Here is a 21,879-nt window from a genome sequence, read left to right as displayed (position 1 = left end):
ATTCCCCACATTCGTCATTGTGATGGAAAGCAATAAAATCCAATCTTCTTCCTCCTTATTCTCCCGCAGTCGAAGCCCCTGGGTTGGGGCGGTCGAAACTCCCGAACCAGAGACCGCGGACTCCACAATGTTAAAGGCCACAGGCTCCCGCGGTGGAGCTCTCAAAGTCGGTCTCCAGCAACCAACTCCTCGATGTTAGGCCGCAGTGCGGACGGAGATACCATACGGAAAATAATCGAATTTCCGTCGAGGGAAGAGATCAGAAAAGGTCCCCTCCCCCCAACCACTCCCTCCCCCCCACATAAAACAACCTAAAGAACACTAAAAACATATATTTAACACATACAAACAAACAGATGGAAGGGACAGACAGACTGTTGGCGAGGCAGCCATTGCTGGCGCCATCCGGTGGTTGTGGTTAACTGGTTGTGGAGTGACGGCGATGCAGGATGAAGAGTCAGGCAGCATCTCTGGAGAAAGGAGTCTGAAGAATGGTCTCGACCCGAAATGTCACCTATTCCTTTTCTCCAGAGATGCTGCCTGACCCATTGAGTTACTCCAGCATTTTGTATCTACCTTCTGAATTGCATCGGTTGTTTAGATTGCCCCCAGCACACCATCATGAAGACCAATTTCTGTGGCTGGCCAAATTTGGAAATAAAATGGCATCCTCCATGTTACCCCTTAAGCATTCTTAGCTGCAAATATGTCAAACGTCTATGTGGTTGATGCTGCTCAGTTATTTTCTCTTGCGGTTGATGAGCAACACTCATGTCTATTTGCATCGGATAGAGTGGAATTTACTGTGGTGATCTGTCCTTTGCAGGTGATGAAAGTGGACACTGGCAATGAGTCTTCTTGTGAAAGGCAGCAATTTGTAATCACACACTTGGATTTCACTTCTTCAAGATGGTCATGACTATAATTTGTCCAAGATCAACCAGCATGTCAACCACTTCCCCGACAATGGAATTAATGTTGTGAATTCTGAAACTCCACTCGACGAAGGATTGGAACTTCAGCAGAAACATCACATAGTCCCAAGGCTTCCTTATTCCTCAAATGGCACAATACTTAATCCCGGCTGACACTTCACTGTGGTCTGCACTCTCAAAGACTTTAAACCAGTGATCCATCTGTGCTCTTAGGCAAATACAAAATATTCTATGTAGCAATGTTACAAAATTTTGAGATTTAAAAAATCAAGTCTGCAATTTATCCCATCAGATAAAGCATAACAATAAGTTTAATTTGACACCAAATTCACTTTCATATCTCAAGTATTAAAAAAGTTATGACCATGTTCATACTCGGAAATTAGCATCTTGTTCCCTATTGATTTTCAATGGACATTACAAAAAAGCTGTGATCTTGGATAGTCAAACGCCCATTTCTTAAGGAAAGATTAACATTTTTAAATAGCCTAAGTGTCCAAAGATTATTCACAAATAATTCACAATATAACATGATTTTTATATCTAATTTACATAAATTTATAGGCCAAATGGAAGGAATTTAGTGTTCAATTGCTGTAAATAAATGCCCATTTAAATCGGCTTTCTAGTGGGTTCATGTGGAACGCGCTGGTTTAGAACGTTGACATAGCGCTGGATTAGTGCCCTCAAATGCCGAGAAAAATACTGCGGGATATAAAAAGCCCAAAATGAACCACTCGCTATAGATAACTTGATATATAGGGTTATATATATGCCCCATTTAATGTAAAAATAAGGTACATACCTTTAATTGTTTGCTTTATAAAACCCTGGGGCTGCGAGAGGTTGCGGAATCAGAGAGTAATTTTAAAACTATTAGAACTATATTATCGAGGCCTATAAAACTAATAATACCTTTCGCGACCGGGTCTTGCAGCGATTTTTCGTTAATGATTTACTAGGCTGAACATGTGCGATTAGTACAGTCTAGTAAAAATCGCGTTTAAAACCCGCCCCCTCCAAACAGCGCCAAAATCGCCGACATGGCTGAGGGCAGATTCCTAATGATGATTCAGGTAGGTTTTGTAACATACCTATTCTATGGTTTATTAATAAATGATGTGAGATGTTGCTTAATGTCCTAGCTGATAAATACCCTTGCCTGAGACTCAGCAAAACTTTTGAACTTTTATATATTTATTGTTAATTATAATACATCTTCCGAAAGGTCGCCTGCCATCCATTCTGAATTGAGGTTCAAGAGAAGGAAAGGAATTCAAAGTTTGTTTTCATTCTCTGCATGTTCTCTGATTATTTATGTCTTTCTTCACTCTGCCTTGGTTACGTGCTTTCTCAGAGAGGTACCTCCCGCTTTGGGAATCTTTATCACAGGGAGCTGCCATTCATTGGATTCAATATTTACCTGCAATATTCTCACATCCTGTAGGTTAGATTGGGAAATGCTTAACCTTTGTGCTGAAAATACATTCCTGTTCAGATAATTAATGTAGTTTTGCTGTGATTAAACCAAATGAATATTGATATTGTTATAAACTTTAGAGATACAGCGCAAAAACAGGCCCTTCGGCCCACTAAGTCTGTGCTGATGAATGATCACGTCGTACACTAACACCTTCATACACACTAGGGATAATTGACAATTTTCCAAAGCCAATTAACCTGAAAAATTGTACGTCTCTGGAGTGTGGGAGGAAACTGGAGCACCTGGAAAAATCCCACGTGGTCACAGCGAGAACGTACAAATTCTGTACAGACAGCACCCGTAGTCAGGATCGAACTCGAGTCACTGGCACTATAAGGCTGCAGTTCTACTGCTCTGCCACTGTGCCGCCGTTTACTATTGTCATATGTTCCATGATATTTGAATGACTTTGTGTGATACGCAGGCAAACATTACCATACTCGGTACAACATGTAGTGCAAAATGGGAAAATAAACAAAGCAGAACATGGCGCTACGGCTATAGCAAAAAGTGCCGCTAATAAAGTGCACGGGCCACATTGAGGTGGATTGGAAAATCGGGAATAGGAAAATCTGATATTGCTGTAAAATAAATGAAAAAAATGAAAGAGCTGTAATGATTTAATGATGCCCAATATACCACAAATGCAAAAGCCTAGAGGTTTAATAGAAATGAAACTATCTTATCATCATTCCTTCAGCATTCACTTCACTCCATTAAAGATATTGGGACATTTTCTACAAAGAGAGATGCACTTGATTTTAAATCCCTTCTCTTGCTGTTGAGCAGCTATCATAAGAGCAATAGTATGTGGTGAAGAACTGAAGGATAAATTATGCGATGCAGTCACTGCATGTCTATCCTACTAAATTAAAGATATTGGGACATTTTCCACAAAGAGAGATGCACTTAATTTTAAATCCCTTCTCTTGCTGTTGAGTCATTAATTGTCAGGCTACATGATACAGCATTTTAATTGTACTGGGTGATGGGAACAATAGCAATGCAAAAATGTCTTAAGCATATAACTAATCCCTTCAGGCCATATGTCAAGTTCAACTTCTGGGTTGAACAGATAATATGGAATAAATAGAGCTTAAAAGAGTTATAAAGATGAATGATGTTTCTAAAATTAGAACTGTAACAATATTCCAAATGTAACAATGCTACAAAATTGATATGATCAACTTCACTGAACATAGCTAAATGAAATGTATTTCAATTAAAAGTGTTGTAACATTATTCTGTTTTGATATGTTACACCACTAAATAACCAAACTGTTCTATTTAATTCCTAGAGCCCCGATTCTGCAACTACGTGTTTCGCTAACGTAGGAAGATGCTAAAATTGGATGGAAAGTTCAAAAGCATTGTACCTGGAAAAATCTGAATCTACTTACAAGAAAGAGCTTTTGAGTCATTTGCAGTCATGTTCTTTAGAAAATTAATGGAGCCATCTAAATGGATTCTAAATTTGCATATGCTATCTGAAGCTAACTGCTCGAGTAGAAAATATCTGACATTATGTGGAAGTATTCTTTTTTTCAAAAAAAAAAACGTGAATTCTACCATATTACACAGGTCCCAGATATTATACTTACATACTTTCCATTCAAAAATGTGACCAAAAATTATTCTACGATATTAATATACAGGTGCACAACCTTTTATCCGAAAGCCTTGGGACCAGACACTTTTCGTAATTCAGAATTTGTCGGTCTTCGGAATGGAAATTATTTAGCGTAGATTTTAATGGCTGGCTCAGTGGTAGAGTGTTCGGCTCATATCCGCAAGGTCGCGAGTTTGCGCCTTGATCCCGGCAGCTACTCGGTCACGAGTTTGAGTCTTCAATGTCGTTTTTTCTTGCAGGATAAATGTTTGTATGAAATGCAGTGTAGGAGAGGTGTACTGACTGTGTGGGCAGAACTTTGGAAGTGATTGCCCACCAGTCTAAAAAGCCGCTGTGTCTCCCTGTCCCTGGGATAGCAGGCGGCGATCAAACAGCACAATACCCCCCTCCCCCTCCAACTCCAGAGGAATCCGTTCCCTGATGGGCCGCTACGGCGACAAGTGGCAGTTTGCCCACAGCCCGAGCTGCGCCACCCCAAGAACACCTTGCACACCATCAGCTTCTGCCCCTACGTGTTCCTCTGGAGTTGGAGCGGGGCTGGGCTGGAGTCGCTGCTGGCTGCGGGTCTCTGGGATCTCCGTGCTTGCAGTGGGCCTGGGGGTCACTGTCCCATTGGGCCTGACGTCTCCGGCCACCCCTCTGGACTGGAGCTGAGACTGGGAACTGTACCGCCCTTGCCCCCTTCCCTCTGCAACTGCAAACAACCCCACTCTCCTGCAAGGGCGGTACAGTTCCCGGAGGATAGCAGGTGGCCGGAGACATGAGGACCAACAGGAACCCGCTCCTCGATGGGCCCCTACGATGCCCCGAGCTGCGCCCCGTCATCCGCAACCCAGGTTCCTCTGTAGTTGGAGCGGGGCTGGGCTGCTGCTGGCTGTGGGTCTCTGAGTACTCCGTGCTTGCGGTGGGCCTGGTGGTCGACGTCCAATTGGTCCTGACGTCTCCGGTGACTGCACTGACCTGCTGGCTGCCATCGCCGACATGAAGACAGTACAAAGCCACCGCGCCGGTGCAATGAGCGGGGAGCTGGAGAGGGGAGGGAAGGGGTCACACACATGGACGGGAAGCAGAGGGGTGTAGGTGGGGTGAAACTGAAGGGAGCGACAATCTACTGCTGCCTGCACGCTGAGTTAAAAAGTTCCCACGCAAGACTCACGACACACTGTGTATCGTGAGTCTACCGTGGGAACTTTTTAACTCAGCTGGCAGGTAGCAGCATATTGTCAATTATTAACCCTCCCGCGCAATATACCCTCACCTTCTCTTTTATGAATGGGGATTTAGTTCCCCATTCTTCGAGGACCGACCGGAGGTTCCGCTGTCACCTCTGCGGGCCGCCCTCGGTGAACGTCTTCAAGGACCTTTCTTCAAGGACCCAAAAATGTCGCTATTCGGAGGTTTTCGTTATTTGGATCGTCGGATTAAAGGTTGTGCACCTGTACTGATAGTTATACTTCATATATAATACATTGTTAATAAATTATACAAATTGGATATTCTGCCCCTCTGTTATAAGGCTTCTGAATGATCATTCCATCAGCAAGGGTACTGTCCTATTCACCTCAACCCCATTGTGGACATTGGACTTTGTCTTTGGAACTGATGCACTACATTGCTGAGAACAATATTCTGCACTCTACCTTACCCGTTGCTCTACCTATTGGACTCGAGTTTGATGAATGTATTTCATATAGTATTATCTGATCAGATGGCATGCAAAACAAAGCTTTGCACATGTCTCAATAATAAGCCTAAAGCTAATTTCAACAAAGTGTTGTCATTATTTATATATTTTTATATGATTGTTGTAAACATATCTGCTGAAATACTGAGATGAATTGGAACTTTAAAAATAGTACAAAAACCTTTAACAGCAGCATCTTTGAAAAAGCCTCAGGCCTAAAGTCTGGTCATTACCTACGATCCATCCGCATTGCAGAATGAGCCGTTTGTTTGGAGGACGAGAGCGAGAGAGAGTTACACAATTAAATTGTCCAAACTTAATGGTTTATTGCATTTATTCCCAAGTCCCATGTTAAATTATATTTTAAGGGATTTATTTTGCTACCAGATGGGCAAAACTCACTTTTGCCTCCTTCAGTGTGCTCCAATTGATTTATCCTAATTAATAATGATCACTTAATATCTGCATTAATGTAATTTATGATCCCTATTCAGTCAGTACATAGCCAGTCATTAGTAGTTGCTCGGTGCTTACGTGAACACACTTTGGCAGTTTAAGCCTATTTTATGTCAGATTTCTAGCATCTGCTGATTTTTTTTTGATAATTTCATCCAAAGGTTCCTTGCACAACTCGTAAAACCCAAGGCATGCTGCACACCAAAATAATTTCACTAGGTGTTGAAAATACTATTTTAAACTCTATCCTGTTGTATCCAAGACGACAAGGTTGGAAACTCTCCAATCCTTTTATAAAAAGCAAATGCCTTCAAACAGAGGAAATTCAAGATATCTGAAGTTGATGAAATTGATTATGTGGAATATGATTTCTTGAGGTACACTTTCTTTGAGGGCCTAGAATGTTGAGGAAATCTCATGTCATTAGATCTTGACAATCTTTAAGAAAGAGAGCTCTAATTGAGCTGTTTAGCTGATACCCACAGGAAAATCCATTTTTCTGAATTCAAGGACAGCACAATTTTCTCTGTAGAATTTTATTTGATTCACAAAGGCCTTCAACTCTACCAAAAAGCTATGGATATTTTTTCTAAAGTATGGTCACACCCCAAATGTCACCATATTACTCAAGCTCAACAGTAACACATACAGTACCGACTAATATACCTATACTACCAGCTCAAACACAAATTTCATCAGGAATGAGACATGAATAAACAAGGGGGTAAAAATATTTCCTACTGCAATAACTTATTAACCCATACTAGTCTCCCACCAAGCTACTGGATGGACAGAAAGCTCATTAACCTCACCGAAACTAATCAGGAACCAAGAATATCCTGACTTCAGTATCAAGCAACAAATCTACACTGCATGTACTATGGGAAAATAGGAATGTTTCTTAATACTTAGAAGTCTAAAAGCCTTCATCAGGGTGTTCTCAATGGTCAATCTCTTGTTCCAGCAATGCAGATTCAGAGGTGACGCTGGAGAACATTAAGCACTTCTAGTATCTTGGAAGAGTCACACACAAACAGCTGAACATGGACATTAAATATCAGATTTGTTTTGTCAAAGTGTTTTAACCTGTGCAGGTTTGTAATCTGCATCAAAATTGGGGCATAGGGAATAAACTCACCAGGTCACAGGTGAAATGTGTAATCTCCAAGCAGACAATACCAGAGATTTGGACTGAAGCCAGGTTGCTGCAGCGATAGGACTGATGTTCTGCTAGTTGAGTCAATCTGCTCTCCCCTCAAAACATTGCAGATCCTAATGCCACCTAGTTAAAAACAAACTTTCTTTATATCGTCTCTGGTCCTCCTGCCAATCAGTTGCACAGAATGGAAACAGGACATTCGGGCTGTCACATCCATGCTAACCAGTGGGGACCCATCCATAATTAATCCCGCCTTTCAGTTCGCGGCTCATAGCCTCCTGTGCACAGGCAATTTAGGTACATGTCTCGCCACTTAAATGCTGTCATCTTAAATTTGTGCTTTATTAAGATAAAGATAACCATAAGAAATGATGGCAATTTCAGTTTAGTTTATGCAAGGAGGGTCTGAAGAAGAGTCCCAACTGGAAACATCACCTATCCACGTTCTCCAGATGTTAGCTAACCTGCTGAGTTACTCTAGCACTTTGTGTCCTTTTGGTGTAAACCACTATCTTCAGTTCCTTGTTTCTACATCTTAATTCATGTTTAGTTTAATTTATAGATACAACAACCCATCGGCCCTCCGAGTCCACGCCGACCATCGGTTATCCATTCCCACTAGTTCTATTTTACGAGCTTTCTTATCCACTCCATACACACAAGGGTCGATAAGCAATGGCTGTATTCTATAGTTTAGTTTAGAGATACAGCTTTGAAACAGGCCCTACTGTGCAATGAGTCCATGCCGACTAACGTGGTTACAGGGAGGACGTAATACTCTGTCCAAACAGCACCTATTGCCAGGATTGAACATGGGTCTCTGGCACTGTGTGGCAGCAGCTGGCTCTACTACTACGCCACAGTGCGACCCGCATGGAATCAACATAAGCAGCATTGCACTTACGTGGAGTGGCACTCTGCAGTATTGCTACAGATTTTCCTCCTGGAGCAGCACACATGTCCAACACACTTTCTCCATCTTGGGCGTCCAACGCAAGGACAGGCAGCAAAGAGGTTGCATTCAGCAGGTAATATTCCTTCAACCTTTCCGCATGATGCAAAAGTCTGGGGAACCGGTTCTTGTCCTTGCTGATGTAACATCGTATGGAATGCTGGGAAAATGGCAAAACATCTTGGAGAAAATTCCTATATCCCCGTGATTGAAGCAGGTCTTCAAGTGGTACACAGTGGCTGAACTTATTTACAAGCACACCATACTGCCAGCTGCATGGAAGTAGCAATACTTCTCTGAAAGACAAGCAAACCAACAGTAAAAATCATGCTCTGACAGAAATATAGCATTTTTGTTCAGAAGAGCTGCAGAGCAATCTGAAATGATGTAGCTTATTAGCATGGCCTAGCTGCATTCTGCATTGGACATTGGTTTGCTGGGTTATCTGGAGACATGGAAAAAAACACCACCTTCATTAACAGGTACAAGCCTTCAGTGCCAATGAGATAGAGCAACTGATCAATTAAAGTGGAAGCAATGACTGGCTGTTTCCCAATGACTAATTTTGCCAATTAAAATTTACAGTTTTGCAACTCCTCTGCCACATATGTGGTTTAATTCATGTTCCTCTATTCATTTTCCTCATCCCCAGGTAGATAGCCAGTAGCTCTTCTTCGGAACGAATGGTACATGGGGCTTTGAAGCCTTATTAGGTACAAATCCATACACCAGCATCTCTTGTCTCCAGAAATTGGAGATTTGGTATATCATCCAACTTCTGGTCCATAGGGAAAGATGCCATTAAGTGAGACAAGCTGAGACTACAGGGTGGTGACATATTTATAGAGATGTTATTGGTATTTTCAGCAATTCTAACCTTATCAATAGCTCCGTAAAGCACTCATGACAGGGTAGGCTGCAACTCTAATGCTTTCTTCTCATGAAATAACTGCTTCCCCACAGAATTATATTGTGATTTTATTATTAGATTCTGCTTTATCGATAGACCGTAAAGTGATAAGGAAAATGACATAAGTTTTAAAAATCAAATGTTCCAATAATTGGCATCCGAATTGAAAAGACATTATTATTTTTATTATGCATTTCAAATATTTAACAGAAAACATGGTATTATTTTTCCAGTGATCCATGTAATTACTGGCCAGTGACAAAAACATTGAAATATTAAGCCACAATATTTAATGATCTCATTTCCTTTTCAAGTGTGTTTAATTTCATTTACATTTAATTGTATAAATAAACATTTTTTTTAATATTTCAGTAATTTAAAGTGAATTCTTGTACGGGCCTCATCCCAACAATGTGTACCTTCACCATAATCTACCAGTAAACAATGAATACTTAAAAGATGCATAGGAAGGAACTGCAGATGCGGGTTTGCACTGAAGATAGATACAAAATGCTGGGATAACTCAGCAGGTCAGGCAGCATCTCTGGAGAAAAGGAGTAGATGACGTTTCGAGTTTGACCCTTCTTCAGACTGAGAATCTGAGGGAGGGAAACTAGAGGTATGAAAAGGTTCCAAACAAATCAGAGCCTGCACTGATGACCATGGAAAGGTGGAACCCACAATGGTCCATTGTTGGCTGTGGAAGAGGTTATAACAAAGGGATACAAGGATGCGAAAAGTGGAACTGGCAGGACAATTAGGGTGGGGGAGGGGCAGAGGGACAGGGAATCCAGGGGTTATTTGAAATTAGAGCAATCAACATTCATACCGCTGGGTTGTAAGCTGCCATAGTGAAATATGTGGTGTGAATCCTCCTATTTGTGTGTAGCCTCACAGTAGACCAATAGATATTACTTCAACTGCTTGCAGACTCAAGTCCTGTTATCAAACATTCTTCAAATTGTTAGACTATAGAACTACCCCAAATCATCATTCTATACAAAAAAAATAGGGGAAGTCCATAATTTATTGTCCGTTAGAATGGCTTTAAAAAAATGTAAGAATTTAAGGCAAATTCATTGAAACTCTAGCTCTACCACTTTCACTATCGACATGTCATCTTTCAATGTATTTGTCTGTGAGGACTTTTCACTCAGATTGGTGGACTTGTTCTTTGGCCTGTATCAAGGAATCAATACTTCCAATTCAATCGAAAAGTGGGACTGTGCACTAACTTTACATCATGGTCAATGTCATGTTAAATTAACATATCCATGTAAAAAAAAAAAAAAGTCCATCATCTGTCAACAAACCACAAATTTAGATAGAATATCTGCACACACAAAAACTCCAAAACTTACTTTCCCAATAGTCCAGCATTGTATCCGGAGCTGCTTCAAAACTAAGTTTTAAGATGAACTTGACAATATTGCAAAAGAATGTGTAGGAAGAAACTGCAGATGTTGGTTTACACCAAAGATACACACAAAACGCTGGAGTAACTCAGCAGGTCAGGCAACATCTCTGGAGAAAAGGAATATGTGACATTTTGGGTTGAGACCCTTCTATTTACATATACACAACTTTGCTTAATTTTTTCCCATCACTGAAAATATATCAAATGCAAACAAATAGCTTGGAATACACAGGCGACACATTGTAAAGCATAAACACACATCAGCAAATTATACCGTTTTCATTCAACCAAGTTGAATTGTTTCACTATGCTGATTGCAAACTTATTGCAATGGATAAAAAGACCATGCCTGCATCTTAATTAATGAGCCTTTCAAAAACTTGTGACAGAGCTTTTCCCCTGAATGGTCACTGACTGGTATGATGAATACTCATTCCTTTTAAGAGAGTCCAAGTCACAATGGTAATCACCCAGTTCAGCTCCTCCAGATTGCAGAATGGCTGCAATGTCTAATTAGACATAGGTAGGTCATCTCCTGTGATGCTCATTAGATGCAGGTCCAATAATTTTGCAGCACTAATTAGTTGCAGGTGTTCCAAATGTAGCATTAATTATGTGCAGATGGAATAAAAAAACAGTACTCCCCAAAATATACAACCACTACTATCGAAAAGTTTGTGCACCACATTAACTTCCATGAAACCACATAACATTTGCACCCTAAAACACAAAGGCAATGAACGTCTCCAGCAGAGATTACAAACCCACACATGCTTTCAACAGTATTAACATTGCTGAGACTTCCATCATCACCATTCTGACAAAACCATTATCTAGAAACAACTGGGCCAACCGCATAAATGTTATGGTAGTAAAAACAGTTCAGAGGCTGGGAAAATCTGCAGTGAATAAATCACCTCCGTTCACCCAAAACCCTTCCATTTTATAAAAGGCACTTGTCACCAGCCTGATGTATTGCCTCGAAGAGAGTAGCTTCAACAACACTCAAATAACTGGACGTCATCTAGGATAAAACAATCCACTTGCCTGCCATCCTTTCCACCACACTAAATTATCATTCTCTCTGCCTCTTTTGCATCAATAGACAATAGTCAAAAGGTGCAGGAGTAGGCCATTTGGCCCTTCGAGCCAGCACCGCCATTCAATGTGATCATGGCTGATCATCCCCAATCAGTACACCGTTCCTCCCCATATCCCCTGACTGCTATTTGTGGCTCAAGTGTGCACCATTTACAAAATGCACCATATAATTTGCTAAGGCTTTATTTGTTAATTTCTTGGATTAAGCTGGTATACATTTGCTACACATCCTTAAATGCCCTCAGGAAGATGATGGCAAGACATCTGCTTGAACTGCAGCAGTCACTCTGATGAAGCTATAGGAGAGCGAGTTCCAGGATCTGCAGATCCTGCATTAATAAACAATAGACATTAGACAATAGGTGCAGGAGTAGGCCATTTGGCCCTTTGAGTCAGCACCGCCATTCACTGGATGATCATGGCTGATCGTCCACAATCAGTACCCCGTTCCTGCCTTCTCCCCATATCGCTTGACTCCGCTATCTTTAAGAGCTCTATCTAACTCTCTCTTGAAAGCATCCAGAGAATCGGCCTCCACTGCCTTCTGAGGCAGAGAATTCCAGATTCACAAATCTCCAAATGATGAAGGAACGGTAATATATTTAATCAGGAAGGTCGGCAACCTGCAGGGCAGCATGCTGATGGTGGCAATCCCATGTCTGCTGCACTTGTCATTCTTTGTGTTTATGATTGCAAGGGGCTGTTTGAATAAACTGACTAAGTAACTGAAGAGTATTTTGTAGGTGGTACACATTGCAGCTTGTGCGGCAGTGAATAAAATAATTAATATTTAGAATGGTGAATGGCTCAATGGTGCTTTATATGTCACAGTGAAATAAGTATGCATATTTACACATGCAGCAGCCGCCGCCATGTTTTAGCACCATTTCCAAAGTCTGGTCCACCCGCACGCTCTGTCTACTGGAGCAGTTCCCGAACCAGGTAAATCCCAGGTTCCTGCTGTGCCTTCCTCTGGCACCTTCGACCGGATTAGTCTATGAACTGACATCTCTCCCCTTGCCCGGCCATCTTTTGAGGGCGCTTCCTGCAGCCAATCTTGAAGGCGTTGGAGAATTACTCCGGGTCTCCCTCCTACCGGCTCTTGCTCCTCGCGTCCAATGTCTCCAGCAACTCCCTCCTGGTCTGACGATCCTTCCGATCCTCCGCGTGGGGGAAGGAAATTGGCCATTACATTGTGTGCATTTACATTGAATTGCACTCTTAATTTTCTGCTTCATTACCAATACTTCACACATTCATTGTGGCATTTGAGAGGCTTTTGAATAGGCCCATCGATATGCAGGGCATGGATCATATAGAAGCAGAGACGTTTAACTTGGCATCATGTCGACATGAATGGCCTGTTCCTGTGCTGTTCTATGTTCATTCAAGTACAGCACAGATCTTTTCCAAGTGGAGCCTTTTTCGCGATGGTGCCACTGTGTGTGATAAAGTTTGAAAAAAGCAAATGATGCAAGGAAAATAGCTGCAGGGTCAGAGCCTGACTATTAGGGGCTTGCCTTGCAAAAATATCTTCTCCCTAATTGAATAAAGAAGCTGGATATAAATCAATTGTTGCTCCAGGAGGTAGAAACAAGGAACTGCAGATGTAATCGGTCAAAGCCATTTCCAACATGAGTCTATCTACCATTGTCAATATTTTCAGAGCTCTGCACCATCAATATCCTGGGAATCATCGCTGACCAGAAACCTAACTAGATCAGCAAAATATATACCACACTTGCAAGTACAGGCAGAAGGCTGGGCATGTTGCAGCAATTGTCTCATTTCCCAAAGCACTGTCTGCAGGGCACAAGTCTGGAGCGTCACTCAATAATCTTCATTTGTCTGAGTGTAGCACCAATAACTCTTAGCTCGATGCCATTCCAGGACACAGCAACACACTTAAATGGTGTCCCATGGACTACAATAAATATTAATTCCCTCCACTATATGGAGCACAGCGACAGCAGTGTGTCCCATCTCCAAAATGCACCGCAGTTACTCAATCATTACACTCTCAAAACATTTCAAGGAGATATGTTGGCGCAGCATTAGAGTTGCTGCCTTGCAGCGCGAGACCAGGGTTTGATCCTGACTATGGGTGCTGTCTGTGCGAGTTTGTGCATTCTCCCTGTGACCGCATGAGTTTTCTCCAGGTGCTTCTCCAGATTTCCTCCCACACTCCAAAGATGTACAGGTTGGTAGGTTAATTGGCTTCGGCAAAAATTGTAAAGTGTGTAGGATTGTGCTAGTGTACAGGGATCGCTGGTCAGTGAGGACTTGGAGGGCCAAAGGGCCTGTTCCCACGCTGCATCTTTAAACTTAACTCATGACCTATATCATGGGACCACCACCACTTGTAGTTTCCCATCAGGTAACACACCACACTGACTTAGAAATATTTTGCCAGTCCTTCATTATCAGTCTTAGTCCTGGCTAAAAGCAGTGTTAGGACATTCACAATACTGCAGCATTGCAAGATGACTGCTCACCACCACCTTCTCCAGGACAATTAGGGATAGGCAATAACTATCTACGTTCTGTGTGGCTTTACCAACCACAGAAAATATGAATTTAAAGGAAACAACTCCAGCATGGGGTCCAAATTTTAGTATGTGAGCAGTGCCATAACACTGATTTTAATAATCTGTCCACAATTTTTTTTAATCTATCTTCGACATCAAGGTAGTTCATTTGTAGACCACAATCTTTTCAGTCAAATAACTATGAACCCAAGACTCGTTTTCATGAATTTCAGCGCAAAACATTTGCCAACATTTTAATGCTGTATTAAACATACTATTTTAGAAATACGATAGAGTGGTATGATAAATTGAAACTAGGATCAATTATTTTGTATACAATCAGAACACTGAGGGGCATTATGATAGTTATACCTTCTTTCACTATTTACTGAGAAGGAAATAATCTCTATTATTACCTTGCTTTGTCCCACAACTCTCCATGTTCTTGTCTATATTTGTTATCAAAATGTTCCAAAACTGGTATGCAAATTTGTTTCTGTGGCTTCCATTTGATATGAGTTTTTTTGTTCTTATCGATCTAAAAGAATGAAAACAAAATTCATAGCAGCAAATGATTCCTTTAGTTTGGTGGCTTGTTCGGCCTTGTCATCATCCGTTTTGATTCACGCGCTCACCCCAGGTTGCAAAAGGGTTCCGTTCCTGAGAACTGCTTGTAATTCAAATTTTTATTGAGTTGGAAATGAACAAAAAAAGTGTGTGGAGGAGAATCACAGAATGAGCTGTGTTGGGAGAGCGAGCAGATGTGGGAAGAGTAGCTCTGTGACTCAGTGAGTGAGCCAGTCATTCTCATTGATTCACTAAGCGAGCAAGCAGGTCTGCTCAGCACAACCCAGCGCTCCATTGTTCCTCTTTAAATACGTGTTGTCCAAAGGTCAGCCATTGATAAAGCTGGGACAACCTGTACTTGCTGATTGATTGAATTGATTGAGATACAGCATGGAAAAAGGCCCTTCAGCCCGAATCAATTCCAACAAAGTTCACACTAGCTCGATGTTATCTCATCTTCGCAACCCTATACACTAGGGTCAATTTATAGAAGCCAATTAACTGACAAACTCGAACGTCTATGGCATATGGGAGACACCAGAAGATCCAGAAAAAAAGCCATGCAGCCAAAGTGACAATGCACTAACACCACGCTCAATCTCTCGGTCTCCATCACAAGGACAGACTATCGAATGTTGTCTACTATAAACCAACTAACTCCCAATTGTCTGGACTACACCCCCCACCCTGCCTCTTGCAAAGACGCCATCCCCGACTCTTAACTTCTCCATCTCTGCTGCCAGTTGAAGCATTACTATAGAACATCTAAGATGTCGTCTTTCTTTTGTAAACATATTTTCCTTCCTACTGTTTTAGATGAATCTCTCACCCATGTCCCCTTTGTGTCCTGTAGTTCAGCTCTCACTCCCCTTCCCCACAAGACAAAACAGTTCCCCTGGTCCTTACCTTTACCCCACCTGCCTCACATTTCCACTACATGTGATCCCACCGCCAGTCACTTAGGTCATAAGATCCTAAATGATAGGAGTAGAATTAGGCCATTCGGCCCATCAAGTCTACTCCGCAATTCAATCATGGCTGATTTATCTCTCCCCCCTAACCACAATTCTCTTGCCTTCTCCCCATGACCTCTGAGAGCAGTGCTAATCAAGAATCTATTCAACTCTGCCTTAAATATATCGACTGACTTTGCTTCCGTGGCAACAATTTCCTCAGATCCACCACCCTCTGACTAAAGAAATTCCTCCTCATCTCCTTCCTAAATGAACATGCTTTAATCCTAAGTCCTAGACTCTCCTTCTAGTAGAAACATAATCTCCACATCCACTCTATCCAAGCCTTTCATTATTGACTTTTTTATCTTTATTCATTTGTTATATGAAAAGTTTTAAAAGTGAAAAATCCCTCAGTAAAATTGCAAAATCACCGACTGGCACAGTAAATTGCAGCTCAAATACTGGCCGTTTGCGATGTTTTTAACAGGTGTGAAAGTGCGTGTTTTCCCATTCACTAACATTTCGGTCACGTGGGTGCGGATCTACGCTCCAGTGACCTTTCGTGAAATCACCCTATATTCCAAATGAGGCCTGACCAGCACCTTATAGAGTCTCGGCATTACATCCCTGTTTTTATATATAACCCCTCGCGAAATAGATGCAATCATTGCATTTGCTTTCCTTACTACCGATTCGACTTGCAGATTAACATTTTGAGAATCCTGCACCAGCACTCCCAAGTCCCTTTGTACCTCCGATTTCTGGATTATCTCCCCATTTAGAAACCAATCTACGCCTTTATTCCTACTATCAAAATGCATGACTCCACACTTTGCTACACTATATTCCATCTGCTACTTCTCTGCCCACTCTCCTAACCTATCCAAGTCCTTCTGTAGAGTTCCTGCTGTCTCGACACTACCTGCCCCTCCACCTATTTTCATATTATCTGTAAACCTAGCCACAAAGCCTTCAATCCCCTCATCCAAATCATTAATATACAAAGTGACGAACAGCGGCCCCAGCACCGCGCCCTGTGGAACTCGGCTAGTCACCGGCAGACAACCAGATAAAGCCCCTTTTATTGCCACTATTTGCCTTTTACCATCCAGCCAACCTGATATCCATGCTAGTATCTGCCGTTTGATACCATGAGCACCCCACCACTTCTTCCCATCCCCACCCATTTCTACAGAAACCATTCCCTCCGGAATTCGTGAGTTCATCCATCCCTTCCCTAGATTCTTTCTGTATAACTCCTTCTTCATAGTCCATCTAATCTAGGGACCAGAAAGCCCTTCCAGGCGAGACAGAGGTTCATGTGCACTCCTTCCAACCTCATCTACTGCATTCAGTGCTCTACATTCTCAGACCATTACCTTCAGACCTTCCACAGCTCCCTCAGCTCCCTCACCTCCCCCAGGGCCGCAAACTGCCCCACTGATCCCCTCCATAGACCCCACACCACATTCAGACCCCCATCATCTCAGACCCTCCACACCACCTCACTGACCTCCCCCTCCTCTCCCTCCCCGGGCCAGCATCGAGCCTCGGGCTGCCGGTTGCCCAGCGGCCGCTCTCTCGACTCTCACCCGCGCCTGTGTCCCGGAGCCGAGGCCGCCCGTGGTGCCCCCCAGCCGCCTGAGGAGTGAAGCGAACCCGGCGCCTGGCACCATGATGGCGGCGGCGGCGGCGACGACCTGCGGCCTCCGCTGGCCCTAGTGCGCGCGCTCCCCCTGCACCGGCCGCGCGCTTTCCCGGATACGGCCACGCGCCCCCGGGCCCAGGAGCGCGCGCTCCCCCGTCTGTACCGGCCGCGCGCTGCACGTCCCCGCTACCTTTCATGCTTCACCTGAAGTGCTTGCTGGTGGTTGCAATCCACCCGGGAGACGAGCAACGCGCAAGTCAAAGGGTAACTCTCTTTAAAAAAAAAAGCTTAGGCTGATGGTCCTGTGTGATTCGTGTAAAAGCAGCAGAGTCAAAGAGTATAACACCAATAACCAGATCTTGAAGACGCATGGAACAGCAGATGCTAAGGATAGGCACAAAGTACTGGAGTAACTCAGTGGGACAGGCAGCATCTTTGGAGAAAAATCTCTGGAGAACCGCTGAATGGAGAAAGGCACTTTGTGTCTATCTTTGGTACAAAATCAGAATCTGTGGTTCTTTACTTCTACGAACTGCAGATGTGGTTTATAATGAAAGACACAAAGTGCTGGAGTAACTCAGCAGGTCAGGCAGCATCTCTGGAGAGCAAGGACAGGTAATGTTCAGGGTAGTTCATCATTCAACTTCTTGAATGTAGGCAGGGGCGGAAAACCCGGGGGCCAGATGGGACACGTCCCCTCCATGTTTTGATAGTGAGCTCCGTTCTTGAATGTAGGATAGCTACAAAGATTGCAACGTTCAGTATGGCTAAAATATGTGTATCTTAAAGAAAACACTTGGCAATGAGGTTGCCTGTCAAAAGAATGACTGTACACAGTAGATTCTGTTCATTTAAAGTATCTGCGGAATGTAATGACAATCCGGAGTTCTGGCCAGAAGGGGCATTTGTCCAGCGCTATAGGGTGATTTCACGAAAGGTCACTGGATCATAGATCCTCACCCACGTGACCGCAAAATTTAACTGGGGTACAAACGTCACTTCCAGTACATGTTATTGATGCTAGAAACGCGTACTTTCAAACCGGTTAAAAACCACGAAAACTGCGCTAGTCGGGGTGACCGCGAGGCACAGCTTTCTTACTTTAGAGTCCAGAAGATGAAGAAAAACAAAGGTAAAGACAAGAGAGCGCTGAAGGGAAAATAACAGTGGAAGTTGTTGGCCGTGCAGATATAAAGATCGAAAATATTGGGAATTATCACGTTTGCTCACTGCATTTCATCAAAACTAAGGCATTATTGATGTTTTGATGAAATGCAGTGAGCAAACGCGATAATTCCCGATATTTTCAATCTTTATATCTGCACGTCACATGGGTGAGGATCTATGATCCAGTGACCTTTCGTGAAATCACCCTATTACGAGCCGCACAGGGTTGGAGTCATCGGATCAAGCACTGCGCTTGCTGCGGGGGGAATGAGTGTGCCTGCTGGTGCTAGGGGTACTCACTAGTCTCGCTAAATGAACATTCAGGTTCTATTGTACAACTGTCGTGGCCTGCATTTGGGTCAGAGCGCAGGGGATAAAGCTCCCCGCTCAGTTGTTGACAACCTTCTGGAGAACTGTGACATACTATGTATGCAAGAGACATTCTTAGCGAAACAAGACTTGGACAAACTCACTTCTCTCAATGACAACTTTCATGGGGCTGGGGAGTCTACAACTGACCTTGGCATGGGAATAGTCAGAGGTAGGATACTAGGGAGTGTGGCTATTCTATGGAACAAGAAGCTTGACTCATCAATAAATGTGGTTCGGCTTGATGCTGACTGGTGTATTGCAATACACTTTGCTCACAACGACAAGGAATTTGTTATCCTGAATGTGTGCACTGTATGAATGCCATCAGAATGAAGAATATTTAAATAGGCTTGCTTTCATCTATTCTTTTATTCAAAACAATAATTATTGTTGTGTATATGTCATTGGGGATATGAATGCAGATATCTCAGATAGGAACTCATTATTTGCCAATCATATGGCTCAGTTCTGTCAAGATAATAATTCAATATTGTCAAGCAAAGTGCTTTTACCTACAGATAGTTAAACTTATATTAGTGAGGCTGGCACACTACGCCATGGCTGGACCACTGTATTAGTACAGCTGATACACATGCCTCATTGGGGTGTATGAGCATTTTGTATGGGGCAACAATTACTGATCATATACCTGTTGCTATGACAATAAATGTTAAACATCTACCTGTGGTATCCATAGATAGAAATAGCTTTAACAGCAAAACTGGACTGGTCTCACAAAGACCTCCTAGCCTATTATGCCCATACAGATACATCCTTAAGCAATATTCATCTACCTAAGGATGCAATAATGTGTAGTAATGTTAATTGTAAGGATATGAAGCATAGGAGAGATATTTGCTCCATGTATAGTAAGCGCTCTATATGTAGGCAGTAAGCCCTATTGCAAGCATCAAAATAAGACACATAACATCAGGCCTGGCTGGAATCAGTATGTAGCTGAGTATCATTCTGAAGCCCGTGAAGCCACTAAATCATGGGCTATGGCAGATAGACCCAGACAGGAGCCTGAATTGAGTACAATAAGCTCACTAATGCAAGGTATAAGTATGCTATTCACTTCATCTGTAAAAATGAGCAAGCTATGAGGGCTGATTCCATGGCTAAGAAGCTTCTAAGTAACAATGCTACTGATTTTTGGAAAGAAGTGAGAGCTCTTAACAGTTGCAAAACATCTCTACCATGCACTGTAGATGGAATCTCTGGAACAGCTTACATCGCGGAGTTATGGCGACAACATTATAGTACTTTATTCAACTGTGTCCAAGGTGTATAGGGTGGACTATTGAGAGTAATTATTCCATGGTGATTATGTCACACAAGGTGTATCATGCCATGAACAAGTTGTCCAACAACAAAGCAAGTGGCTTCAATCATATTTCTGCTGAACATCTTAAGTATGCGAGTACGAGGATAGCTCTTCACCTTGCTATTTGTTTTACTGGCTTTATGGTTCATGGCTTGTTACCAGACTCAATGTTGTCTGTTCTGTTAGTGCCAGTCATTAAGGACAAAGCTGGTAAAGTAGGCAGCCTAAATAATTACAGGCCCATAGCTTTAGCCAGCATATTGTCAAAAGCCTTAGAAAGAGTTTTGCTGGATAGAGTAAATTATTTTGTTAACTCCACAGATAACCAGTTTGGTTTTAAAGCTAAACATGGCACTGACATGCATATATGCCCTAAAGGAGATTGTAAACAAATATATAGGTAAAACTCTTCAATCCTTGTACTTTATTGATGTTTCCAACGCCTTTGACTGTATTAATCATAGAAAGCTGTTTGTTAAAATGAGTCAAAGAGGGGTGCCTAAATACATTGTGAGAATTCTGGCTTACTGGCCACCTGACTATGCAAATAAAATGGGGCAATAGGGTCTCAGCACCATTTGGGGTTAGCAATGGTGTTAGACAAGATTATTATGATGATCTGTCCAAGCAATTGAAAGCCTGTAATACTGGATGCATAATTGGTAATATTTTAGTGAACTATATTATGTATGCAGATGATCTTGTGGTCTTTAGTCCATCTAGTGCTGGTCTACAGCAGATCCTTATGGTGTTCTGTGTATGGTGTGGAACATGATATTGAATATAATGCTGGCAAGAATGCTGTCATGATCTGTAGAACCAAAGAGGATAAATGTCCAAAATTTCCTGATTTTAAATTGTCTGACAATAATCTTAGTGTTTGTAATAAGGTAAAATATCTGGGGCATTTTATTACAGAACAAATGTCAGATGATGAGGATATTTACAGGCAACGACATATGCGGTATGTACAGGCAAATATTCTCTTGCGTAAGTTTGGTGCGTGTACAGATGTGGTGAAGATGTCGCTGTTTAGAGCATATTGCACACCACTCTATACTGTGCACCTGTGGTCGAACTATGGAAAGACAAGTTTGCATTCACATCAGAAGGAAAACTCCCTTAAAACAAATTTGAAGTGATGCATCACTATGATTCATGTCAATCAGGAGGCAGGGAAAATAACAGGAACTACAAGATCTTGAATGAAGATAGCTGCAAAGATTTTTTAAGGCTCTATATCTAATGAACAGAATGATTCACACCATTAACTGCTGCTACAAGCAATGATGAGCCTTGCAGAGCTAAAGCTGACACTCTAGTTATCAGCAAAATTGATCGCCCCATGTGTTATAGCATGAAACAGGCCTAGAATTTGGAATGGGATTACATTGGCTTGCAAAAGTATTCATACCCCTTGAACATTTCCACATTTTGTCACGTTACAACCACAAACGTAAATGTATTTTATTGGGATTTTATGTGATAGACCAACACAAAGTGGTGCATAATTGTGAAGCGGAAGGAAAATGATACATGTTTCACAGTGGGGATGGCGTGTTCAGGGTGATGTGCAGTGTTAGTTTT

The 21,879-nt window shown here is 42.2% G+C and overlaps 1 protein-coding gene across 1 annotated transcript in view; it reads right to left on the bottom strand.

The window, feature by feature from the left end:
• nsun3 (NOP2/Sun RNA methyltransferase 3) overlaps positions 1-17,534 on the bottom strand; it is a 36,274-nt gene extending 18,740 nt beyond the window's left edge. The window contains exons 1-3 of the mRNA XM_055644570.1: positions 17,371-17,534; positions 14,672-14,793; positions 8,252-8,595 (exon numbers count right to left, since the gene is read on the bottom strand). Of these exons, the coding sequence (XP_055500545.1) occupies positions 8,252-8,595; positions 14,672-14,793; positions 17,371-17,454 (550 nt within the window). The 5' untranslated portion in view covers positions 17,455-17,534. The remainder of the gene's footprint in view (positions 1-8,251; positions 8,596-14,671; positions 14,794-17,370) is intronic.
• Between the last annotated feature and the right edge of the window lie 4,345 nt (positions 17,535-21,879).

Source organism: Leucoraja erinacea, chromosome 13 (genome assembly GCF_028641065.1).
Source record: "Leucoraja erinacea ecotype New England chromosome 13, Leri_hhj_1, whole genome shotgun sequence".
Lineage (NCBI taxonomy): Eukaryota > Metazoa > Chordata > Chondrichthyes > Rajiformes > Rajidae > Leucoraja > Leucoraja erinaceus.
The sequence above is the reverse complement of the archived record's forward strand: the minus strand, read 5'-3'. Positions and strand labels throughout refer to the sequence as shown.